This window comes from Alosa sapidissima, chromosome 8, assembly GCF_018492685.1.
Source record: "Alosa sapidissima isolate fAloSap1 chromosome 8, fAloSap1.pri, whole genome shotgun sequence".
In the NCBI taxonomy this organism is placed as follows: domain Eukaryota; kingdom Metazoa; phylum Chordata; class Actinopteri; order Clupeiformes; family Clupeidae; genus Alosa; species Alosa sapidissima.
The window spans coordinates 9084054-9110930 of record NC_055964.1 but is presented as its reverse complement, the minus strand read 5'-3'; the positions used below and the strand labels follow the sequence as shown (position 1 = coordinate 9110930).

The window sequence follows — 26877 nt, the reverse complement described above, 5'->3', positions numbered from 1 at the left end:
TGAATGAACCTCGCCCACATTGGCCGGTGTTGTCTCAGGATTCTTGGCCCTTCTTGTTTCTTCCTCGGTGTGCCTTCATCTGTCTTCAAGTTCTTAGTCTAATGAGGAGAGATAATTAGCAGAAACATTCAGGCCAGAAGAGTGTTGGGGCGGTGGCGGGGGGGGGGGGGGGGGGGTTGTCTGTTGAGGCTACATTGAGCCAGTACATCCATATGTTGTCAACAGTCTAGAATTGCAGAAAGACATGTGAACCAAGTAGCTAAACCAAGAAATCAATACGGTCAACTTCAGTAAGTCTGTCAGATCATATCAGTAATCATTCTCTCAAGCCTGTCTTAGAAATAATTTTCCCACTTAAAAGGACATGCCTTCATAGGGGTTATTAATGTCTACTAGACTCTTCTGTTCCTTTGCATTATGACTTGAATATAGGACTTGTCCTTCCTCCATTCTTTGGGAAATATTGTTGGATGATTTAGTTGTTAAATGATTCATGTTCATTTAAATTGATGGTATATTGACTTTACAGCATTGTTCCACATGGTGGCAGCAACTAATACAGTTGTTCACTGTTTCTACACATTCTGGGGCTTGGACATACTGTTTGTAAATACATTTTCATTCCATACATGTATAGGTATTAATTTATTCACAATTTTATCTACAAGAGTGACAGCTAGTTCTTCAAGGAACTTTAGGCTTGTATTGTGCTCATCTGTGAAAAGGTCTGTTGGTTCATGTGACCTTCGGTACAGGCAAGTCCTGTGAACAGATGCATCTAATTGAACAATCCCCGTAAATGATATCTGTCCAAACACATCAGGAGAAATCTGCTGTGGAGAGCAGGAATGCTTTTTCTTGCGTAGGGTCTATTCAGAGCACTTGAAAGCCAGTTCTGACTCATGCCAGATCAGAGCATCGCGCCACAACACCCCACCGCCAAAGAATGGCACAAACACACATTTTTTATCCTGAGATGAGTGTGTGCCCTTGCGTTTTCCCTGCGTTGGGATGAATCTGTTACCACCGTGCAGCTGCGACTGCATCAGCTCTTGTTTGTCCTTGAGGGGAGCCCACATCACTTGTTCAGATGGAGCAGCACAGCCACTGTTTCTCAGCTGGTTGGGCAGTAGATGGCAGCATGTTGCCAGTTGCTCTCAGTGTGCAGCTGAAAGTTCAGGAATTTCTGCAGGGGAAAAGGGGAAATTCCTGCTATGAGATCCATATGGGCTCTATATGGACATTGCTGCTTCTGTCTCTGTGGTAGAGCTGCTTCTATGGTTGTACGGTTTGGAGAAAATATCGAATTGTGATTATCTTCATTGTAGGGATGCACAATATATCGGCGGCCGATATATTATTAGCCGATAAGAGAAAAAATGAAAATATTATTATCGGTCCGATAACAGAATTCTGGCCGATAATTTGCGCCGATATTTTTTAAAGTCCTAATTTAGGCCTATGTAAGGTCCGTCTGGCTACACTGAGCTACTTGAGCTTGGTTGGCTATACTTTTTCCTCAATATAATGTCAGCGGTGTGAATGTATTTCACCACTCTAATGAAATCTGTGGATATGCGTTCATTTGGGAATCTGTGCATCTCAAAATCCTCTCGTGAATGATCCGCCATTTAACCTTAACAGAGCGGAGCTCAGCCCTATCTAGAGCTGTCTTGTGTTGGTGTGTTTGCACTTTACCGCGCTGGTCGGGGAAACAAATAAACAAACTAGTGGGACGAGTACATAAGTAGGCCTAGTTCTAAGTTGTGTTTTAGTATTATATTTGCATTACTTTAGCTTGGGTTTTGTATTATTACCTAGAAATATGCTAACCATTTGTGCTTCAGTTCCAGACAGGTCATCATAATAAGTTATTAAAACCTTCGGGGCTAACCCCTTTAATTTCTGCTGCAGCAGGTTGTGCGCAACAGAGTAGACGGACATAAGATACAGTCTGAGGAGTTGCAGCTTTATTCAGTTACCCGCAGTTGAAACTAAACCTAAGTTTCCCTCACAAACTCTGATTTAGTCGCTATACTGTAGCTTATTCCAAGCTGAGCCGTTTATGAGCGTTTAGTCCTAAATGAAAACGATTCAAACTCTCTAGCCACTCACTCGCAATTCACTGACGTCAGGTTCACTTAAAGGAGCCACACATACTGTAGAGCTAGGCTACTGTTATGTTGTTGACTGCCGTACTATTGAGGACTAGCCTATTATGAGTTCTGTCCATTATTTGGTGGTAGGTAAAATTACTGCAATAAAATTATGCTTATTAAATGCTTTCCCCAAAACACTTTTCACAATTTTTTTTCAAGAGTAATATTATCGGTTATCGTATCGGTATCGGCCACAACAAATCAATAAATATCGGTTATCGTTATCGGCCCTAAAATTCCATATCGGTGCTACTTCATTGCGATTGTGATGTGATTTGCGGTATAATTATGAAAGTCAAGCTGCAGTTCAATATTCCAGATTTTGCTTTGAATTGGGCCACTTCTGATTGGTGAACATGCCTAGTGCATGAGAAGCACAACACTCCTATTATATGAGCTTCACTGTCTATCATGGAGGATGACATGAATACAACAAACATCGATGTGGCAAGATTAACCAGAGACAGAAGTACAAGCTGCAAGCACAGTTAAAATTCCGATTCTGATTAAAAATCGATTATTGCACAGCCTTAGTTGCTTCCGGTTTAATTGGCAGTTACTTGTCCCTAAGAATATTTAAAATGACACACTGGTCAGTCAAGACACACTAGAATGTACCTAAGCAAGGTTGCCTATGGGATAGCACTCATAATCCAACAACGTGATGCGCGACTGAAGTGGCCATTTGAAAGCAACGCCCACTGTAGGCAGCCTGAGGTTAATGATGGTGATTTAGTCATATTTTTAAGGCCGTCAAATGAGAGAATTCCAAGGCTGGTAAAAATAATTTCATTGACCCCTATTGACTCTTAAGCTATGTTTAACCATTGCAGAAAAGAAAAAGCAGGGAAAAAAACATACCGGTAGTTGCCTCATACCCCTATTCTGGAATGAATGCAGCTGTACACCGGAGGGTCTTGGGATGGTCGTGCAGGGAGACTTGCTGTCTCTCTTGACTGTCTGCCTCACTCGTTTCTCAAATCTGACCTGTGGCACTGTGCATTCAAGGGTATGCTTTTGCCTCTGGTCTGTTCCAATTTTGTGGAGATATTGACTGAATTTGTCCTTTTCTGCCCACTTTCAGCCTGGTAGACTTTTCAAGCACTTGCCTTCATTTTCCTTAAGTACTCAAAGTCAAGCTGAACCGCTGAACTGAATTAATTTATTTTTTGTTAAAAATAGGTAAAAATGTTTCGGAAAGTTCTTCTTACTTCCTAATTTACTGGGACAGTGTCAAATTTGGGAATTTAAGTTTTCATCATTTCATCATCCCCCTCCCACACACCCCATTACTTTTAATTCCTTTTTTGAGTACATAACAATAAACCCCTTGAACGTATCCCTAGCCCTCTACGACTTCCAACCAAAACTTACTTGTTGACTGTGTGTCTGTCTGTGACAATTAATTTGAGATCATACGAGAAATAGTGCTTAATATTTTTGGATATTTTTTTAGTTTTTCATTCAATATTGTAGGAAACAATGGTTCATGTCCCAATCAAAATCGTATGTAAAATGAAAATATTCATTAATTTAAACCTATAATACAATATCATCCACATCATTGCTCCAAAGCACTTTTTATGACTTCTGGGCAAGTTATTGTGCATAAAATGCTTACACAAGTAGGGATAATGTTGATCAGTGTTATGCACTGCTTTCTAATAAGCCAATACCAAAAACCGGTGAACAGGATCAATGCTGTAGCAGGGTAATTTTACCAGATAATGAGGTACCATCTCGATGTTTACACAAAAAAGCCTCTCAAAGAGATAGATTAGTCTGTTATCTGATGAAGTGAACATGCTGGACTGTTTTAATACTGATGCACTCTCTTTTTTTATTGGTGCCCAGGCACTTGGTTAGTCTTTTCATTTATGAACATAGAATGAAGGTTGACACAGTAGAATGAAAGAACTCATATTTATTTATTTGTAAGGCTGACAAGTGGTAATTATTATTTCAGACAATGTTTTTATTCTTTAATTTGTTTTTATTATTATGGCATCTTTTAAATCAACTGGAATGTCTGAATAATGTATTCATTCTGTGATGGCATGACTGTCACTAGGGCTTAGCTGTGTCCTTCCTAGAGAATGCAGTGGCAACACAATGACTTTAAGCTTCAATCAGTGAGCGTTCAATATCTCTAAATGAAAGTGACCAAATCATGGTGGGAAGTCCACTCATTGTGACTAGAGTGTAAATGTTTTCTAGGGTTAAATTATATTTGCTGTTTGATCTCGGCTGAGTGTTTTCACCAGAGACTTGATTTGTAGAATTTCCTTAAGCTGCTGAAGTTGATGGGTTGCTAGGTTTGCTATTACATTTATGGTATCGTAACGTTTCGTCAAAATTAATTTGACCTTGGCAGAGCGGCCTCTGTTTTGATTCTCTCCTACTCTGATACTCCGATATCATTTCTCTTGGCGCTGTCCTCTGTATCTCCCAGAAACATTTGTCCTCTCTGCTGATGGAGATATATTTCTCTCTCTCTCTCTCTCTCTCTCTCTCTCGTTCTCGCTCTCTCTCTCTCTCTCTCTCTCTCTCTCTCTCTGTTTTAAGCTCCTCTTAAATTCCTCTGAGCCTACATGCCTTGCTCTTGCATTTGAAGCAGCTTGAGATTAAAGCAGCATTAATTGGGAATGTGCATCTGATATGGTTCTCAACTTTCACTCATTGAATATGGAAATCCATTTCCGCCCCCCGACCCCCTCTTCCTGTCTCGGACAAAACGGATAAAAGATGAACTGATAAAGCCCACATTCAGAACGAGTGAAACACTGATTTTCCTCTCTGGTGACTTGGTACATGCACTCGTGCTCTTTGGTGGCACGTGTCCATCTTGGCTTCGTGTGGACACCCTCACAGACAAATATGGTGGCCATGAGCATGTGAAGAGTTGGGATACAAAATGCAATTTATCCATTTGTAAGAATATTAAAAAGAATCATGCCTTTGTAATGTGTGTTTCAGGTAATATTAATACAGTTTTCAGTTGTGTTTTGATTAAGTAAAAAAAAAAAATCAAGTATCAACAAGCAACCCAGTTGCTGTTCCACTGATACTAAAAAATATTTATGAATAGGCTATATTAAAATTTAAGCTATAGCGTTTGGGAACAAAACAGAAGTAAAAGAATAGCCTGTACACTCAAAAAGTAGGAGTAACATTTCCATCCTTAATGCTGAGATACATTTTTCCAGCTTAGTCTACACTTGGTAACATGGATGGGTGTGAAAAGTGAACTTAAAAGTAGTAAATATTGCTGTGGTTATTTGCCTGGCTATTCTGGCCATATTCTTTTATTACAGAGGATGTCTTTTTCTCCTTCTTTTCGTAGGTCAAATGGAAAGGGAAAGATCTCTTTGATCGGGTTTGTCGGACCATAGGCTTGAGGGAGACCTGGTTCTTTGGCCTGCAGTACAGTGTCAAAGACAGCGTGGCCTGGCTGAAGATGGATAAAAAGGTAAGGGATTTGGCTTTCTGAAACGACAAAAATATCATGGTGTCTATCTGTCATTTGAGCAGAGGCGGACAGAGTACAAAGCTTCATTACTTGAGTAAAAGTACAGATAACCCTGGCTAAATTTTACTCAAGTACAAGAAAAAAGTACAACAGTCAGATGTCTACTTGAGTAAAAGTACTGAAGTACTTGTTTTTAAAAGTACTTGAGTATTAAGAGTACAAGAGTACATTTTCTAAATATTGCATTACTACTGCCACAGTGCTTACATTTATGTACATAAACGTCCTACATGGAGTTATGAAAAATGTTAATGTTAATACCTTGGAGAATGTAAAAGGAATTGAAAGTAAAATCAAGTCATTTCCATCTTTTTACCATGTTGCCAGGGATGAGCAGCATTTCTAATATTTAAAATACGTATTTCAAATACAAAATACTTTTTTGTAATTGAAACACTTGAAGCGAAAACTATCATTAACTTGCATCATTAACAGCAAATTGAAATAGTCTGGCGAGGTGGGGCCACGGGTTGGCACATCCCCGGCATCCAGTAACCTGCTGCGTCTTCATCCATGGTTTCGTCCATGGTTTCGTCTCTAAATCTGACCATGAAGCCCACGTTTGAGAGGGAAACAACAAATTGAGGGTTTCCGAGATTTTTCTGGTTTCCTACTCACGGTTATGGATAGAAATGTAGTGGAGTAAAGAGTACAATATTTGCCTCTCAAATGTACTTGAGTAAAGTCATGAGTACTCCCCAAAAATGATACTCGAGTAAAGTACAGATCCCTCAAAATTGTACTCAAGTACTGTACTCAAGTAAATGTACTCCGTTACTGTCCGGCTCTGCATTTGAGTCGTTTGATCACTACCATGTCTCTCTGTTCACTTTCATTGTCAGAAGAAAGAAACGTTTTCCGTATGATTGTGAAATGTCTTCTTGATAGGTCCTGGACCATGACATGCCTAAAGAAGAACCCATCATGCTGTACTTTCTGGCGAAGTTCTACCCTGAGAACGCAGAGGAAGAGCTGGTCCAGGACATCACTCAACACCTGTTTTTCCTGCAGGTAAGCTCTTCTCTTGTCCTCTTGTTCTCTTGTGATGCCCAAAAGAAGTATGTCTGTAAAGCTGAGGATGATTGACATGTCTGAGACACTGTCTTCCATAGCTGAAATCTCACAGGGTTTGTGATTCCTCAAGTGAACATGGAGACTTTCTCTCCTGTTCTTTTGTTCTTTCATCTCTACCCCTCCTATCCTTGTCTATAATTCTTCTCCCTAATTGAGGAATGCACCCTAGTCAAAAATCAGAGAAATCCTTGGGCAATGTGGCTTTTCCAATGCATATAAATATTGCTGCTTGATACCCCCACTAATGTCCTTGTGCATGCCTGCGCTAGTGGTTGAACCTTTCCCCACTTCTCGTCCCATGTCTTTGTTGGAAAGGCATAGTGTATTCTCACATTGTCCTGCTGACTGTGCTCAGCCAAGTGGAATCAATGTTAACGCATATTAGGGTTGCCCTTTCTCTCCAATCCTTCGGGGTCTTGTTCTCAAAGCCAGGTGCTCCATTCTCCTCAGCGTGATGGAAATGGATTTGTCACTGAGCCGTGGTGCCCTAATTGAACCGGCCTCATTTATCAATCACCAATTAAGGGCACACAGTTCACCTATACGGGACCTCATTCACTGCGGCTTTCCTGCACAAGGAGCTGAGCTTTTCTAGAGCTGTAAGAAGAAACCATCTGAAATTGTCTGTGTATTTTCAAGTTTTTTATGGCACTAACAAAGGCATATATGCATAAATAAATCCCCCCCCCCCCCCCCCCCCAGAAGGGAAATGTAACCTTCAAGTCCATTCTGCTTTCCTTAAGGACACCTCAAGTCCATTCTGCTTTCCTTAAGGACACTACAAGAATATGCCAAGAGGCTTATCATTAGCCTGTACAAGCCAAGTAACGGGTGACCTCCCACTATGTGATTGCTGGTGATCAGCCGCTGGAAATATGAATCTGAAACGCTTTCATTCTGCTGGCCATAATAGCTCTTGCTGTGGTGTTGGTCCTGCGCCGGGGAGTGTGTGTCTGTTTAGATTGCCTTTTCATGCCCCCCCTCAATTGGATCTCTGCTTATCTGAGGTGGCCACGCACCCTCTGCCGCACTGCTCTCGAGCGCTCACTCGTATTTGCAAAGCAGATTGGTAACGGCTGGTCATTTAGCCGAGCAGCCGGGCTGGTTTTCCTTTTTGCTGCTACCTTTTCACACTCGCTGGTAATTACATTTTGAAGGGCGGCGGCAGCGGTGGAAAGAAGTTAACGCGTGTGATATTTTGTAATATCGGGGGGTCATACTGAAGTGTTTACTTTTAGATTTGCTTCTTCTTTACGAGCACACTGTTGTGTCTGAATTTGTAGAGATGTCTTCTGTTGTGTCTAAATTTGCAGAGATGTTTGCCCAGTTGTGCTGCTAGGGAAAAGTGAGGAGGTATGGACTGGAGGGAGGACTGGAATTGTCTGCTGATTAAGGGTCCTGTCAATTGCAGCAAATTTTTGCCCTGACAGGCTTCCACAACCTCATTTTTAGAGCGCTTCAGTCAAGTATTTATTGTTGCTAGTTTACAAAGTTTTGATTGGTTGACGAGAGAGGTGACATTGACGAGCCCAGGCTGTTCTAAAAGTTGAATAAATTTCAACAAAAATGGTCAGCATCGAGGGCTTTCTTCGGCAGAGGACACTGTGAACGCTGAACTTCATAGGATTTGTATAGAAAATAGCAACCTTCGGTGCAAAAAACACAGTTGGTGGACACAGGCCCTAAAAGGGTTGGAATATTGTTTCCACAAAAATATCAAGTGTTAAACATTCTGTTGATTAGGAGAACATGCAGGACTAATCCCTGCCAGTTACTTATCAGCGTTATACTATAAATTATAACCTCAGTTTGCATTTCAATTGACCAGTAATTCAGAATGTGTCTCTCTTCAAATGTAATAGTCAACTTTGATTCATGGTATGATTGTTAAGGGCTGTTCACACCAAGATAACGGCAAAAAAGTATCACTCTCGCCAATATGATGTCATTATCATTTATAGTTTATGTGTGGACATTGTCATTCATCATACTATCTAGAGTGATAGATTTTTGCCTTTATCGTTCTTGGTGTGAACGGCCCTTTAGAGAGTGATTAGTGAGTACCCTTAAAGGATATTTCCGGTATTTAGCACTTTGAGTCCCTTTTCTGGTTTGTTTTGGATGAACTAGAGTGGTGGACACCGAAATTTTGACGATGGGTCCTGTCTTGACTTTCTGTCTCGTTTAGAATTGCCTTTGACTGGCTGGCTATGGGCATACACAAACACGTCCTTAAAACAACCCTTAACGTTCGTTTTCAAAACTGTGCAACTCACCGAGTGGTTAGTGGTGGTAGGGCTGCACGATTATGGCCAAAATGATAATCACGATTATTTTGATCAATATTGAGATCACGATTATTTATCACGATTATTAATTAATCTTAGTGACAAAAAATAATTTTTCCCTAAACATAATGGATTTGCTATCTGGCTCACCCAAATTCTTCCCCTCACATTTACTCCCCTAAATTACTGCAAATATAGACTTGACTGTGACTTCCAAACTCCCAAACAACTTTCAAACAAATTTTTTGTGCTTGGTACTTTGTTAATATTTGAGGAAACATTAACGGCCCACCGGGAATCCTTCCAACACTCCCCATTAGCCACTTAAGCTCTGCTTCTTGTTCATTAGTTTAATCATTTAGTCCAGGGGTGTCCAAACTTTTTGACTCAAGGGCCACATTGGGTTTTGAAAATTGGCCGGCGGGCCACACACAAATAATAATAATAACGTTTTGTATTATTTAAATGACAAAGTAATTTCGTTGTAGAAAATGAAATACTGTTAATTTGATGCTGTTTAATTCATTTATAAATGGTGCACTGTCACTTTAAGACTTTGCCAGCTCCACTTAAATATAGCCTATGGCTAGTGCTGTGCATGGCTGTGCTCTCTCACAGTTTATAAATGGTCAGTAGTGGGAACTACTGTTGCCATTGCGCTCTCTCCCTTTTGTGCACGCCCAAATGCGTTCCCAATTAAATGGAGTAGCATAGTAGTTAGATCTGCTACAATGGAGATAGGCCTACTATGTATCGATGTAACAAGCTGTTTTGACATTGACATTGTAAACGTTCTCTAAGAAGTGTGTAAAGCAGTTTGCAGTAGCCTAAAGTTAACCACAACGTCGTCTATCGCTGAAAAAAAATAGTGAGGGGCCTATGATAAACTACGGCGCCCCTAACGGGACATGAGCAAAACAAATGTAAAGTTTAAACCTGAAACTTTCATGTGCGCACACGAATTTTGGAAAACACTTTTCCATTTACATCGGGATTTTGCAAACTTTCAGTGTCAGAGTCAATAAAATCAACCCTTCAACGAAATTGTCAAGAAGCTGGAAGTAGGCTAAGCATGCTAAATTCGACATCCAAACAGTATTCTAACGTTAGCTTTGAGATACTGCTTGATTGCATAACTTAACTTAGTTTAGTCTCCTCATTGTAGCCTACTATGTTGTAATAAGACCTTAGCAGAGTTAACTTCAATGCAGCAGTTTTGAACAAAATTGCGCAGCATGGTCACGATGCTAAGCGGATTTAATAGCAATTTAGCCAGACGTCTTCTATGCAATGCTTCTATGTGGCAACAATCCTTCAACAATCGTGAATATTTTGTTAAATGCACATGCAGAGGAGGGGCAGCGGGCTACGAGAGAGAGTGGGGCAGGGCAAGGAAAGGCTGCGTGCGTAAAAAGCGCAGCTCAATGCAAGGATTTGATCTTATATTTAATTTAAATTTAATTAAACATAGAATATTATTTGTGTGGTCCTCACAACCATACACATAAACTTCCGCTGAATATTTGAGTCTGAAGCATAGACAATAAAAGAAGGTCTCGCGGGGGAAAGACTACAACCGTAAACAGACCCCCTTTCCGTTTCCGGTAGCGCAGTGATATCAAGAAACAATAAGTCTTCCAACAGAAATAAATGGGATTTTACAAAATGGCAAATAAAACACGACAGAAACTGTATTTCGCTACGCTACTTGTTTTGGAACATCAACGAACATCGCTAACCACTCGGTGAGTTGCACAGTTTTAAAAATTAACGTTAAGGGTTGTTTTAAGGACATGTTTGTGCATGCCCATAGCAGCCCGTCAAAGGCGATTCAAAACGAGTCAGAGAGGTCAAGACAGGACCCATCGTGAAAATGTGTCCACCACTCTAGTTCATCCAGAACAAACCAGAAAAGGGACTCAAAGCGCTAAATACCGGAATTATCCTTTAAGATGTAAGTCATCTGTTAAACTGTGCTTTTAACATGGAACAGCTTCAGCTTTTCATGACTGCATACTCATCCATAATGAACACAATACACATGGCACTAACTGTCTAATACCTGAAAGCTTAGTTCCCTTCGGAAGAAAATACCCATTCCAAAGAAACATTCCAGTGCTTCCCATGCTGCTGAGGTTGAATCGAGTGGGTCCACTCTTACACAGCTGGAGAGGTGGACTAACCAGCATTCTGATCTTCAAAAAACCTGTACTAAATTAGTACATCTCTTATGTTTATCTCTTCAAGAAATGTTGCATACATTTTTCTATTTGCATGTTGCATGCATTTGACTGGCGGTCTAGACACAAATAAAAGTGTACAAGAAATGCATAAACATACATATGCATAGTATAGATATATATAGCTAGGTTTACTTTTGTTGTTTCAAAACGAAGGTCTCCTGAATTAATAAAATCATCTATCGTCTAAAGCAGTCAGCGCACAGTGGCGCGCTAATGGAGACTCACAAGGACACCTACCTCTTGGATAGCTGCCAAACAGCCCTCAGATGTAAATTAATTGCCGAGCGACTCGCAAGTAGTCAAGATGTCAGTTTGTCTGTGTGGCAAATTAAGACAGCTCGGCAAGGCAGTCTGTGTTGAATACTTTTTTCTGTTGAGAAAAACTTTGTGACTGTTAAAGATGAAATTACACTTCAAAATCTCTTCTCTGTTCCTCTAAAGTATACATTCAGAAGTTGTTTTCTTAGAAAAAAATCCCCTCATGGCCCATGGCTTAAATCAGAGATACGTTCAAATTCGCAAACATAGTCAAACGTTACCGAACATTGTCGAACAGTTTTCCGTTTGCCTTCGCCGAACGTTCGCAAACAATTGCAAACAGTCTGCGGAGGTAGTTCTCTGTGAACATACAGTGGAACTGGACGTGAGCTTGATGAAGATAATAATGCAATTACTGTTAGAATGGAATGTGAACACCAAATCGTTCAAATTTAACTGTTCAAAGAAAACATGTTCGCTACTGTTTGACGCACCTCAGGTGTGTCAAAGATACAGCCCAAGGGCCAGATCCGGCCTGCCATCAGGTTTCATATGGCCCCCTGGATGTTTTGGGTAGGAAGGGAAAATGAAAAAAATAAAACAGATATTCACATCCAACGGTCATCAACTATGTGTATAATGAGCAATATAAATGAATTAAACCTAGCACTACAAACAGGGGCAGCCGTGGCCCACTGGTTGGCACTCTGGACTTGTAACCGGAGGGTTGCCGGTTCGAGCCCCGACCAGTCGGCCGCGGCTGAAATGCCCTTGAGCAAGGCACCTAACCACTCACTGCTCCCCGAGCGCCACCGTTGAAGCAGACAGCTCACTGCGCTGGGATTAGTGTGTGCTTCACCTCACTGTGTGTTCACTGTGTGCTGTTTGTGTTTCACTAATTCACCGATTGGGTTAAATGCAGAGACCAAATTTCCCTCACGGGATCAAAAAAGTATATATACTTATACATACTTATACTTAAACCATCCTCAGGAATGAAGATGCAGAAAAGGAAAAATGTGGTTTGCTGCAACAACAATTACATTACCCGTATGTTGATGTAGCCATGTACTCTATATGCAGGGGAGAAAGACTGACATGGATGTTAGGGTATTTCAAGAAAGAAAGAGCAGTATGACTTAAGTACACGATAAACCTATGCCTTGTTTACTTAGAAGTGGGTGTAGTAAAGGAGTAAATCACCAAATATCAATCTGATACCCATGCAGAAAGATGATGATGATCATGAGAATGACCAGAACAATGACGGCCCCCCAAGAGGTCTCATTCCAACATATTCGTCCCACCACCTAATATAAGTCTGACACCCCTGGCTGAAATGTAACTGTACACCTTCTTCCTTATTTTGGGAAATGGGATATATCTAGCCCCGCCGACTCTCCACACATCATTCACCTGTTACTGGCTGCTGCAGCTGACACTTTAACTATCTTGGTTGCGTATTTATGAAGAATTGTCCCATCCCCAGGTACTCAGGTTTGATTCTGTACCCTTAAGACACATTAATGGACTAATACCTGAATTGGCCCACCTGGGCTGTGTTTGGTCAAAACGTAGATTCCTTGGCAGAAATCTTTTGGCCTTTGATTGGTCATTTCAAGCATTTCAAGGTTGAAAATTTTATTTTCACCAGGGAGCATCTTTAAATCTTCTTTTCACTGAAGTGTGCTGTGTTTGTAGAGCTGTTTTTGACGCTTACATAAATGCTGACTTAATAACCCTGTCTAATGTGATCATATTCTCTCCTGTCTGTTAATTTATTTGAGTCTTGCATGGGCGGCTTCAGCTTAGGTCGTTTTTTGTTTGTTTGTTCGTTTGTTCTGTAATCCATCTCAATACCTGAGGTTGGTTTTGACTGCCAGTAAAGTCATCTCTGCCCCCCCCCCCCCTCAGGTGAAGAGGAAGATCCTGGAGGAGGAAATCTACTGTCCCCCTGAAGCCTCCGTGCTCCTGGCCTCCTACGCCGTCCAAGCAAAGGTCAGACCCCTTGCTAACAACGCCCTTTAAGCTCCAGTAAAACCCGGCCCCGTCAGACAAGGACCACCTGTTTACTGGCACTTCCAGAATATGTTTTTCTAAACGGTCTTTGTGTGGGTCTTGTCAAACTGTCTAGGGTGTGTAGAAGTGAAATTGGACCAAAAAGTGGGAGTAGAAAAAAAAAATAGATTCCCAAACTGGCTGTCAGTTTGATTGACAGCCTGTGGTACTGCAAGAAGCAATGGATTTATAGAAAGGCTTTTATTAACTACACACACATGCACGCACTCACACACACACACACACACACACACACACACGCACACCTCACCTGCGGCCAATTTGGAGGCCTACCGACGCATGGACACGTTTGCCTGTAAGCCACTAATCATCTCTACTCCCACTCTCTGGTCAAGCAACTCAAATCAGACATGGCACAATACAGACCCCCAAAACATCCACGCCGTTTTAAGCCTCGCCACTGTTTACTTCCTGTCAATTTAGGTGTGCAGTGCACCTTCAGCAACGTATGCGGTTGGTTGGCCAGGCCAGTGAAGAGGAGCTATCACTTCACTGCCTTAGCTATAGTCCATGCATCTTTTGTGTGTGTGTGTGTGTGTATGTGTATGTAAGCAGGGATTACAGAAAAAAAATCCCACTGACCATTTAATGTCCCTTTGTGAGGGATAGTTGCTTGTCTGAATGCTTCTCTCCTTGCCGTATTAATTGGTAATTTATGAACAGAACAGCAAAGAGGCGCTAGGGAGCGCATGAATGGAATACACAATTGGGTGCTGGAGCCAGTTACTCATTAATGGCCAAAGACAGTCGGTCTGGTGAGAAAGGGAGGGAGGGACAAAGAGACAGGAAAAAAGGGAACGCTTCACATAAATGAAATGCAAAGTTTGACTTTGTGCAAATTCCCTTTTCGCAGCATTTCCACTGTAGAAGATCCCAGTTAATCCCAGGAGAATTCTCACTAATTGTTTTCTGGGTGGGTGGAGTGTGTGTGAGTGGGAGGTGGGGTGGGGGTTATTTGACAATGCTGTAGAAATGTATTCTTTGGTGTGGTTGAGCAGCATATCTTTCTTTGGTCCTGGAAACAGTTATGAAGATGAGTGAGTCGAGTAGAGGAAATGAGCAGCAATATGTATGTCTAGGTAAGGGGTTGTAAACACTCGCTGGTTTTTCATTAAAGGCAGTGGTGGGAAGAGCAGGTGGAGGAGGTAGTAGTAGAAGTGGGTCATTCGTCTCGTGGAACGTAAAAGTTGTAGAAGGAGATTAGAGAGAGATAGAGACGGGGGAGAAAGCAAGAGAAAGAGAGAGAGAGAGAGAGAGAGAGAGAGACAAACATACATGAGGGGATGAAGGAGAGAGGAGATAGATGAAGAGAGAGAGCACTGCTATTTGAGCAGGTGTGGATACAGTGCGGGCTGCTTGGCATGCACAGCACAGCCACACACTGCTCCTCTCTGCGAGGCTTGACAGCCAGTTTGAGACAACAGCTGCTCCCACCCCAAAAAAAATCTAGCAGGCAGGAGAGCCTCCAGAAAGAGCCATCCAGTGGGTAAGGGTGTCGTGTGGAGTGGATGAGGGTGTGTGTGTCTGTATGGGGGGGGGGGGGGGGGTAGAGAATGATATCCAGTAGGTGAGTGTCATGGAGACCACAAGTAGAACTGAACGGGCTCAAGGGCACAACGTTGGAAGCCAAATTGAACCCACAGCTTTCAGGCTACTGCACACTAGCCCAACTACTTAGTCACTACCCTACCACCGCCCCGTTCAAGTGTCCCCACTTGCTCCATTGTTCAGTGCATTGAATCAACATACAGAGGGCAAGTTGAAAACCAGTGGCAGTCTCATGGTAAAATTAAAAATAGACAACATACCTAGCTCTTAGCTTTCTGTTAGTGTTGTGTTCTAAAAGATACAGATTGATCATTTGTTCTCTATCCTCAAAAAACTTTTGGACCCAAATGTATTCAATTCCCACGGCATCAGCTCCTGATACATTAGTCATGTCTCTGCATGGCCTAATGAAACAGTTTAATGACATTATTTTCTGACGGCTTGGGCGCCTAATGTGTGTAGAAGAAATGGAATGATTTTTTTCATTGATTAATGACTGACCCCATTTATTTTGCATAATTTGCTTGTTACATTTGCCAGCATGTCTCCACTCTTTTTGAAGATTTGCTTTCTTCCCTTTCTTTCTTTCCTCTCTCTCTCTCTCTCTCTCTCTCTCTCTCTCTCTCTCTCTCTCTCTCTCTCTCTCTCTCTCTCTCTCTCTCTCTCTCTCTCTCTCTCTCTCTCTCTCTCTCTCTCTCTCTCTCTCTCTCTCTCTCTACCCTGCAGTATGGGGACTATGACCCTAACGTTCACAAACCAGGCTTCTTGGCTCAGGAGGAACTTCTACCAAAGAGGGTGAGAATCATTCATCATTTTGCCGTCCTCATTCAGGCCGTCTGGCCAAGTGCACAAAGGTCCCACACCAGCCATTTCAGACCCATTCTCCCCTTGGACACCCACCAAACCACTGAATTCAAGCCAAGTAACAACAGCAGCATCAGATGAGTGCAGTAAAGTTCGAATGCTATGCGTCAATGGTCTAACAGATACCTAAGATCATTTGTCCCATCAGCTGTTGGGTTTCTTAACAAGTTATAGGTCAACTTGCATTTGTTTATCATTGCTTATATTTACATTCAATCTGGAACATATCACCATATTACAATCTTCCACAAGTGTGTGTGATTTTACATTTTGAATATGTGCTCCTCATGTATTGGTTTGATTGAGTGTATTTGTGCTTAAAGACTATCCAATCCAATCCTGTCTCCAGGTGATCAACCTGTACCAGATGACTCCGGAGATGTGGGAGGAGAGGATCACGGCCTGCTACGCCGAGCACCGTGGGAGAACAAGGTTAATGGCGGAATATTCTGGAATCCACATCAGCAAGCGTTGCCCATGGCAGCACCAGTGTAGACCTGATTGTTCCTGTATGATCGATTCATTGCTGTGCTTGGTGTGCGAGATCTCTAATGTCTGACCTTTGGGGAACGTCCAATTAATACAACTGAGCCTTTGATTTTGTGTTCCAGTTCAATAAATGGCAAATAAGACTCTAATGACTGCACTTTTCATCCACCACTGTTATGCCCTTCACTGACGCCGAGGTTGATTTCCTATTCTCTGAACCAGGGATGAAGCGGAGATGGAGTACTTGAAAATTGCCCAGGACCTGGAGATGTATGGGGTCAATTACTTCTTCATTAGGGTAAGGTGACTCTCCCACCTGACAGTGAGTCTGGGTGAGTGTCTGATCCCCCCCCCCCTCCCCTAAGAGGAGTTGAGTGAGGTGGGGCTGCTCCTGAGCATTTGGGTGGAAATGAATGTGCAATCAGGCCTTTTGGTATTTCCATCCATTTACATCAAGTTAGTAAACCCCAGTAAACGTGCTTTCACACTTTTTCCCTCCATTTACTTTGATTATAGAGGTGTCAGAGATATACCCTAAACACATTTATGTTGCTTGCATCAGTGTCGACATGCAACCTGAAAGGTGTCCTTTCATATGCAGATCTGTTTGAGTTGATTGGTCTTACAGCTCAACATAAAGACATACTCAGAGAGTGTTACTGTGAAGGCAATACCTAGATGAACACAAATGTACCTGTTCCTACTGTGATCTCTGTGCACAGAATAAAAAGGGAACCAACCTGTTGCTGGGCGTGGATGCAGTGGGATTGCATATCTACGACCCAGACAACAAACTCACCCCCAAAATCTCCTTCCTTTGGAATGAAATCCGCAACATCTCCTACAGCGATAAAGAGGTACGTTAGCCTCCTCTGAGGTCAGCCAACATCCCTTTTTTTCTCTTATAATTGATTATTTGTGTTGCAAGCTGTAAATACAAAATACTCTTCTGTTTTGTCTGGTCTTAGTTTGCCATTAAGCCCCTGGATAAGAAGACAAACGTGTTCAAGTTCAACTCCTCCAAGCTCCGGGTAAACAAGCTGGTGAGTCTAGCTGTGCGTCTGGCACCTGGACCGTTTGCCAGGGGGTCTCTCTCAGTGGGGGTGCAGCTCCACCGGCCCTGAGTTGCTGCACATTTCATCACACCGTAATCCAGCCAAATTCCCATGAAGCTCTGCTGCAAAGTCCAAACCCTGATGTCTCCTGTAATCAAACCCACCTGCACTCGGCCTGACAGGACCACAGGGATGTTTTTTTAAAGCAGCGCTCAACACCCCTTGGCTCTTAATATGCTTATTAGCCCTCTTCGAGCCAAGTTGGCAGCCAGTGCCCTACATATGCCTGGGTAAAGTTTAATGACCACGATATGAGCAGTGTGGAGGAGAAATGTCGGGCCCCAGACACCCCCTGTAGTTTAATCACAGTCGTGTTCTTGAGGAGTGGCTCAGCTGTTGCAGTGCTTAAGTGCTGATTTGGAGGCCCTTCACCTCCTCTTCCTCCTCCTCCTCTTCCTTGTGTAGATCCTGCAGCTGTGCATCGGGAACCACGACCTGTTCATGAGGAGGCGGCGGGTGGACTCCCTGGAGGTGCAGCAGATGAAGGCACAGGCGCGCGAGGAGAGGGCCCGCAAACAGGTGAGCAGCAGCAGCAGCAGCAGCCAACACTCCTACACCATCAGCATAAGCTCATGCCTACACACACACACACATACACATACACATAAACGTGATCAGAATTAATCACAAACACACACACAAACGTGATCAGAATTAATCTCACATACAGTACTCACACGCACACCTACATACAGGAGACCTCTGCACACACATGTCAGTCACCATCCCTCTGCCCCGCATTTGCACAGACACCTTCACATAATACAGTATGGATGCCTGATTCAGGCCAGCTGGCACACATTCGCAGATTCTGATGCACCACTGTGTGATGGGCACACACATTCAGACACACACTCTCACTCACATGCACATCTCCTGTGTCTGCCATTTCACTCACAGACCCTCATACATGCTTTCATCACCTTCCGCCTGGAGCTGGTTCAGAACTCCTCAGCTACTTCAGGTCCAAACACTAGCAGCACACCACCCCCACCCTCCACCACCTCTATTGTCCTCACCTATGAAGCCCTCTTTGCCTTTCTAGATCCAGGGTTTCCACAGGTCATGGAATTTCTAAAATATAATGGAATTTTGGAAAGTCTATTCCAGACATGGAATATCAGGGAATTTTGTTGTAAATCTACTTGCCAAAATACATTAATACAAATAAATTTCCACTCAAGATTGGTTATATCTGGTTAGTAGCTTTACTGCTTGCTTGAGTAGTTGTGGTTAGCCTAACTTTGTTTATTCAATGCCCATTCATCTCCCGTGCAAAAAAGTAAAAGATTTTTGAACGCTGTGCGGCTGCTCTGAAATCTTTGGTCAGTATATTGTACCATTTAATTCATTATATTGTAGGTCATGGATTTTTTTTTTTTTTTTTGGTCAGGGAAAGTTATGGAATTTTACATTTGACTTAGAGTGGGAACCCTATAGATCATGTCTAAATATTTTTCATCTAAATAGGTTTCTTCTTTGCATGTAGTTTTAACTAGCGCTTGTGGATGGAGTATCAAACTGTGTTTATAGACAATGGTTATCGGAAGGTTTCCTACGCCCATACACTGACTTCCTTTACAGGAAAGGGTCTGTTTTCACTGCAATGCCATTTGAAGCCCTGCATATCAAGGCCATCCGATATTGATTTTCAGCTCTGCCCCTTGCATACAATATGTGCTGCTGTAGATGATGATATTGTTCTTTAACCTAATTGGTTGTGAGATGTTCCTCCTTGAGTGTTCTGGTAGCAACTGGTAGCATCATCACCTGGTATGGGAACTCCACAGTTAGAGATTGTAGTACTCTGCAGAGAGTAGTGCGCTCAGCTGAACGTACTATAAGAACTCAACTCCCTGCTCTACAAGATATCTATTCCAGAAGAGTACTCCTAAGAGCCCAAAAGATTCTGAAGGACTCTTCTCATCCTAACAATGGATTATTCCTACTGCTGAAATCAAGAAGACGCCTATGTAGTCACAAAGCCAGAACTGAGAGACTCAGGAGAAGTTTTTATCCCCAGGCCATCCGAACTCTGAACTCACACTATACTGACTTTGCACTCATTCACTACTCAGCACTCATGACCCCCCCCCATTTTTTCTAGACAAAACCATTACATACAGGCATATGACAATACCTGAGCACTTCATGGAGAAAAACCCATGACCGTCACACTGTAGTTTCCAGCAGAGAGAATAGACAACTCAAGGATTAAGCACAATGCATCCCTTAGGCTTCCTTGCTATTGAAGGCTGCATCACATGATATTAATTATATCTCAGCGCTGTTCTCTGTAGAAGCATAGGCACTGCATATCACATAGTCACTTGTCTGCCTCAGGGAAAGCCCCCACTATCGTACCAGTGGATGTCACATGATCTTTATTAGAGAGCTGTTTATGGAGAGAGATGTACAGGAATGTATGTTGCATTCAAGGACTCTCAAATACTGAAGAAGAACATCAACACGTGCTATTTAGGGAGTCTCAAAATATGTTGCCTATGTTCCTTTTGTAACTAGATATGAGTTTATGTGATTTGTAGATTGTCACGTTCTGTTTTTATTTACATGTTTACAAGTGTCCCAACTTTGGAAACAGGGTTGTATTTTCTTTGTTCTTTGTGTGCCCCCCCTGATCCTTCTCTCTTTCCCCTCCATGTCTCTCTGTCCTCTGTGTGTGTGCAGGTGGATCGGCAGCGTCTGGAGCGAGAGAAGCAGCTCCGTGAGGAGGCGGAGCGAGTGCGGGATGAGCTGGAGAGACGTCTGCTTCAGCTGCAGGACGAGGCCCACATGGCCAACGAGGCCCTAGTGAGTCCTGACCTTTGACCCGATCTTCAGGCCCCCCACTCATACACACAAATACACGCACATGTATGCTTATATACTGTACGTACACACACACACACATACATACACACTCTCTCTCTCTCTCTCTCTCTCTCTCTCTCTCTCTCTCTCTCTCTCTCTCTCTCTCTCTCTCTCCCTTTGTGACTCGAAGGGAGTGAGTATTTGTGCTTGGTTTCTTTATCAAATATGGATGCCTTGTGTAGTTCCTCCTATTGGCAGTGGTCAGCCTTTCATTTGTAGAGTTCAGTGCACTAGACCCCATTTGGATGTTGGATGGATGTTTCTGTCTGAGCTCACTCCAAATGCCTCTGAAGCACGGTTGGGTGTAGATGTGATACTCAATCTTTTCAGTTTTTTTCCCTCAACCTGCTTCTGGCCATCTCCATCTCCACTAGGCAGGTAAAAGTGAGATATTTTTAGCCACTTGCTGAATTCCACTTCCTCTTCACCAGTGGTCAGTAAACCACTGAGAGCTTGGATTGTTGTTCATAGCTGCACAGTGATGGAACAAAAAATACTCTCTTAGCTACAGTCCTGTGTTGAAGATAAGCTTATAATTATTGTTTCAGTTATGCAGATAGTGAACCTTGCGTCATTGTCTTCTAAGTCTATCCTTAGGATCCACAAATGATCCTTTCAATAGTCATTAAAAGCTAACCATTAGCACAATAATGGATAATGAATTGCTCTGAATTTAAAAATGCACCGCTACACATGCACAATCAGATCAATTAAACTGAATTCAATCAACAGTTAAATTGAATTAAACTACTGAGCCATTCTCTTCAAATACTCAGTGTCACTGCTAACGTCAAGCCTTTTTGTCTGTAAATAGTGGCATGAAGAGTGGAGTGCACCCTTGCTTGGCTGACTCTTGATTAATGATGAGCAAAGCCAGGTCTAAGTTTGGTCCCTATGAGACAGCACAGTTACATCTCTGCTAGATATAGAAGAAGGTTAGCATGTTTCATGAAGGTTAGATTAGGAAGTCATCTGAGGTCACTGAGGCATCAGTGTAGCGAAGAGAAAGGGCAGTGACCCCACCTGACCTTGAACCCGGATCTCCGGGGTACTAAACGTGCGGCTTGACCACCACGTCAAAAGAGCCAGGCACTTTAGTATGGCAGTCAGAGTGCATATTCAACCGCAGTGACAGCACTCGGTCACAGTCGGTGGTGACCTACGGTCACTGGATCAGGAACCCTACCTGTGCCCATATTCATGAATCGACTTTGAGTTGATTCGCTGACTCACTGCTTACTTAAGCAGTGGTGGCCGTGGGGATAAGAGCTGGCGTCTGAGTGTTGTCCTCTGCCTGTCCAGCTGCGCTCGGAGGAGACGGCAGACCTGTTGGCAGAGAAGGCCCAGATCGCCGAGGAGGAGGCCAAGCTGCTGGCCCAGAAGGCGGCCGAGGCAGAGCAGGAGATCCAGCGGGTCAAGGTGACGGCGATCCGCACCGAGGAGGAGAGGAGACTCATGGAGCAGAAGATGCTCGAGGCCGAGATGATGGCCCTCAAGATGGCCGAAGAGTCGGAGAGGAGGTAGGCACACGCGCACACACACACACACACACACACACACACACACACACACACACACACACTTGTCACAACCGCCCATCTAAAACTTTCAGTAAGGGTCTGCACCTACTCTATGAACCTGCATGACAGTTCACCACAGCTGTTGGGCGTCTACATTATTAGGCTGTGAAGAGGAGCCACTGAGAGTGGGAGTGAGGGGCTGTGCACAGAAATTAACTTAGGCAAACAATGTCATGAATGTTTTTAAGCTCACGTATGCCCGACCAGAAAAACTTTACCGATCCACTGGGAATTCACCCGACTCGCACAATTCTCCGCTGTTGCATGTGTAGCAGTATGTAGCCTACTCTGATGCTTGTGCAAAGTTGATCAAAAATAAACTGCTGGTGGTGAATATGCTTACTAAACTGCATTGTTGAAATATATAGTTTGTGATTTATTGCCATTTGAAGACCTAGACATTCATATGCCTGTTGAAAACGTATGTCCAGTAGATTTTCTGTATGTCTGGTATTTTGTCCAGTCAAATTTTCTTTTATATATATATATATATATATATATATATATATATATATATATATATATATATATATATATATATATATATATAGACGACGTATGGAATGATTTACAACTGTATGTTGCATTTAGTGCTTAACACAAATTATATGTTTAATTCTATATGTATTTCTTTAGTGCAGATAATGTGGTAGTGGAAGTAATTGCATGAAGTGCTATAGTAGATTAAATTGAAATTGAGATGTGTAAGCAGTTACTTTGTTCGGGCTGCTTTGTTCATTGCTTTGTTGCTTTACCATGCATTGTTTATTGTGTAAAGTAATGCATGTTTATTTTCTGTTTATCAACCTATTCCTTAGTCCATAGTCCCTAATCCTATGACAATCAATTCATTCAACTCTATGCAACAACTCAACTGTTTCAACATATTACCAATGCCATCAGAACCATCTGGAGGGAAAATAAGAACACCAAAAAGGAATTGAGTTGTCCCTTTGCGTCTCTCATGTGTTGAACAAGCCATTTTTCAAGTTTGGGCAAAGCTGTACTGATTGCAACACCTAGACAACTTGACAGTCCTAAAATGTTCCTGAATAAAGTTTCATTGAGAGGAATTAATCGCCTTAGTTCTATAAGCCCCACGCCTCATTTACAGTCATACATTTAAATTAAGAAATTACCATAGTGTGAACCACAGGTAATTGTGTAATATCGGCTGTTGCAGGGTGTTACTGCAGTTTTATTTTTTTCAAATGCTAATTTTCTCACCACCACTGTTTAATACACAGCTTAATTGCATTAGAGTGTGTTTATTTATTTATGTATTTATTTATTTATTTATTTATTTATTTATTTATTTATTTATTTACGTACGTAAAAGGAAGGGGATAAAGGCTCTGAGAACAGCAGCTGCACACAAATGACTTCGACTGATGTTCAAGAAGACGCCTTGAACTTCCAGCCATGCGCACCCAGTGGCAATATTAATGAGAGCTTAAAAACGTTACAGGACAACATAGTCATTATCCAAGTCACTGGATCTACAGTAGTGTTTTGTTTGATTTTGACAGTCACTGACAAATTGATTGGCCTGTTGTCTCAGCAGTTACTGGTATACCTGTGTACCTGTGATTTGGTTTTGTTGTCTCCAGGTGCCTCAGCAGTAAGCACCAACAAAACAGGCAATAGACCTGCTGACACTGTGTGTCTGTGTGTGTCTGTGTCCGTGTCCACAGGGCTAAGGAGGCAGACCAGTTAAAGCAGGACCTCCACAAGGCTCGAGAGTCCGAGCGACGGGCCAAGAACAAGTTACTGGAGATCACCAGCAGGTCCCCCTACACGGTAAACACACAGCCTGTCAACACGCCCCATCAGACCCAACCAGGGACCCAACAGAATCAGGTAGAACTCATTATAAATGCTATGAAAACATTTTTGTCAGTTAATATTAATGTCAATCGCTGTTAGAATGAATGGCCAAGAATATCACATTGTTATGTATTTGTATGTGTTATATAAATAATGTAATGCATCATTTATATTACAAAATGGAATTGGCAACCAAGGACTGAACAGGCAGATGCTGCCAACCAAAAGGGGGTGAGAGACGGCGATAAGGTAAAAAGCACATAGAGGGCAATAGAAGAGAGGTTGATGGACAGAAAGAGAGACCGATTCAGATGGGCAGAGACGGAAATGGCATTAGACTGGGAAAGTCAGTCAGGAGTGAGAAAGACTGGCAAAAATGCAGTTAGTTTGCACAGCACCTGGAGGGAAGGAAGTCCAAAATTGGTTTAAACAACAATTAAGAAGCAATTTCAGGGCGGGCTCTAATGTGGTATGATGTTTTCATCCCCAAGCCTCGGCAGGCATCGCCATTCTAGTCCGCGTGCAGACCACGGCCACATCAAAAGGCAGAGCAGAGATTTTAGGCACACCACTCCAGTGTTTCCAGCCCCAATCATCTCCTAGCCATGACCGCCGTTTCCTGGGTATAAGCAGCCTGCCTCTCACGTGATTGACGTGCCTCTCCTCTTGAACTCGTTTAAGGGCCATATGGTCGAGACGTTAAGGTTGGGATGTCACGATGGCTGTGGTTCAAAAAGGGGGGTTAATGTGTGCCAGGGCTTATCTGGTTCTCTCTGTGGTTTTGTCTCTGCTCCAGCCCCTGCCGCTGTCTGCCAACGCCATGCCCCCCGACATCCCTAGCTTCAACTTCAGCACAGAGAACCTCAGCTTCGACTTCAAAGACACCGACATGAAACGCCTGTCAATGGAGATCGAGAAGGAGAAGTGAGTCCTCATGGGTGAATATGTTTGTGTGTGTGTGTGTGTGTGAGTGAGAGAGAGATTGATTGTTTGCAAGTGTTTTCTCTCACACACACACTGTAATGAAAAAAAAAAGATTGGGTGAGTGAGTGTTTTTTTAAGTGATGCTGTGATGATCATTTAGGCACCCTGTATATTGATCCGTCTGTTCTGCGCGCTTGGACTCCTGAAGTGTCGACTTTCACACATCCAAAGACTGTGTTCATAAATCTATCAGTTCATGACCTGACTTCAGATTACTTTTTTTATTTTCACCCAGTCACATCAGAATTCCTATTTCTACTGGAAAAATACATCACCCAAACTCAAGAACAGGACTTGGCTTGAGCGTGTGTGCAGAAAGTCTGTTTTGTCATTTAGGAAGTGCACTGCAGCCAATTTATATTTTGCAGCTACAAGACGTTCATTGATTATTCTGAGCGTGATGTATGCTGCTAAAAGCTCGATTGTGCATGCATACCAAGATTGATGCAGCTTCATAAGTGTACCGATTACATTTTTTCACTGACCCATTTTTCATACTCTGCCACCCAGCCAGGCTGCACGCCGGTGCAGCAAACACAAACTCACACAGAGGAGAGGGAGATGGGAAGTTGGGACTTGTGCAATAAACTCTGCTGAAACTGTGTGTGTGTGGTTGTGGGTGCTGTATGGGTGCATGCACACTCCAAAAACTAATGTGTTAGAAACATAGAGATACAAGTTGTGCTATATTTTAAACACATACAGTACTGTGTACATCCTTAAAACAAATAGCAAAAGCAATGTGTTAGAAACAACACAAACTGTGTTGTCCCTATCTGGACATAGAGAAGTGTATCCATGTGATTATATGTGTATCTTTTTTTTTTCTGACACATGTTCGTGTGTGTCTGTGTCCTTGTGATTGTTCATGTGTTTGTGGTTTTCTGCTGCGTGTGTGTGTGTCTGCATGTATGTGTATGTGCACCTGTGTGGCAGGGTGGAGTATATGGAGAAGAGCAAGCACCTGCAGGTGCAGCTGAACGAGCTGAAGACTGAGATCGAGTCGCTGAAGCTGCGGGAGCGTGAGACGCCCCTGGACATCCTGCACAACGAGAACACCGAGAAGGGCAACAGCAAGCAGAGCAACTTCAAGAAGGTGCCCACACACACACACACACACACACATGGCCACATGCCAGGTGACACTCTGGGCTTGTTTTGATGAACTTTTTCCTTTTTGCAGGAAGGTATGCAGTTTAAAATTTCATTATATATATATACAATGACAATAAAAATATTCAATTCAATTGAATTTATCAGTTTACAAGTTGAAACAACAGAAACAAGTTGAGTTGTAGTGTAGTGACAGAGTAACCGTAGACCAGATTGTAGATGTAACCATAGATCAGGGCTATACAGTTGGCAGCCCGCGGGCCACATCTGGCCCAGAAGCAACCTCCGAGTGACCCAGCCCATGGTCCTGCCAGAAAGACAGAGAGACATTTCCTGCATCCCAAGTAGTAGCCTACAGACTGTGAATGCAACACTCTGCATAGCGTAGCAGCATTCAGTTACAGCTCTTATATTGCGTTTTGTCTTAAAACATTTTTTTTTTTTAATGTGTTTGTAAATTCAATACGGCACTCTGAAAATGCTCGCAACTTTCTATCTTCTTTCAAATTAACGAACGGTTTCTCATAGATCAAAATTGACAATTACCGTGTTTCCATCCAACTCATGCGAATTAGTGATGCGCATCCGTGGTAATTAGTCAGCGTTTCCAACACCTATTGATTCTAAGTATTTTGGGACACTTTGCCTATGTTGAGTGAAATGGACGCCCTCCTCCCTCGGAATAGCCTAGGCCCTAGGCCTAATTCATTCCTTCATTTTGAAAATATTTTGTTTAATATCGATTAGAAGGAAGGCGGAGAATGTTGCGCAATCGGGTGTTGGCAGCTTCCCATCGCCGGAGACCGCCATACACTTGGGAACGACCAAGGTCTCGGCAGTTTTTTTGTCAAATTTG

General features: G+C 42.6%; 1 protein-coding gene across 6 annotated transcripts in view; it reads left to right on the top strand.

Annotated features, from left to right (window-relative positions):
- The window catches only part of nf2a (neurofibromin 2a (merlin)), a 49553-nt gene that overhangs the window by 1700 nt on the left and 20976 nt on the right, over positions 1-26877 (top strand). For 4 of the 6 annotated variants that reach the window (XM_042100000.1, XM_042100001.1, XM_042099998.1 and 1 more), the window contains exons 2-15: positions 5503-5628; positions 6577-6699; positions 13466-13549; positions 15905-15973; positions 16392-16474; positions 16754-16829; positions 17254-17388; positions 17500-17574; positions 18052-18165; positions 20335-20457; positions 21820-22037; positions 23792-23957; positions 24721-24848; positions 25845-26004. In XM_042100000.1, coding sequence (XP_041955934.1) covers positions 5503-5628; positions 6577-6699; positions 13466-13549; positions 15905-15973; positions 16392-16474; positions 16754-16829; positions 17254-17388; positions 17500-17574; positions 18052-18165; positions 20335-20457; positions 21820-22037; positions 23792-23957; positions 24721-24848; positions 25845-26004 — 1680 coding nt within the window. Of the gene's footprint in view, positions 1-5502; positions 5629-6576; positions 6700-13465; positions 13550-15904; positions 15974-16391; positions 16475-16753; positions 16830-17253; positions 17389-17499; positions 17575-18051; positions 18166-20334; positions 20458-21819; positions 22038-23791; positions 23958-24121; positions 24174-24720; positions 24849-25844; positions 26005-26877 lie in introns of those variants that run through there. The other 2 variants (XM_042100002.1, XM_042100004.1) reach the window with 2 other exon arrangements.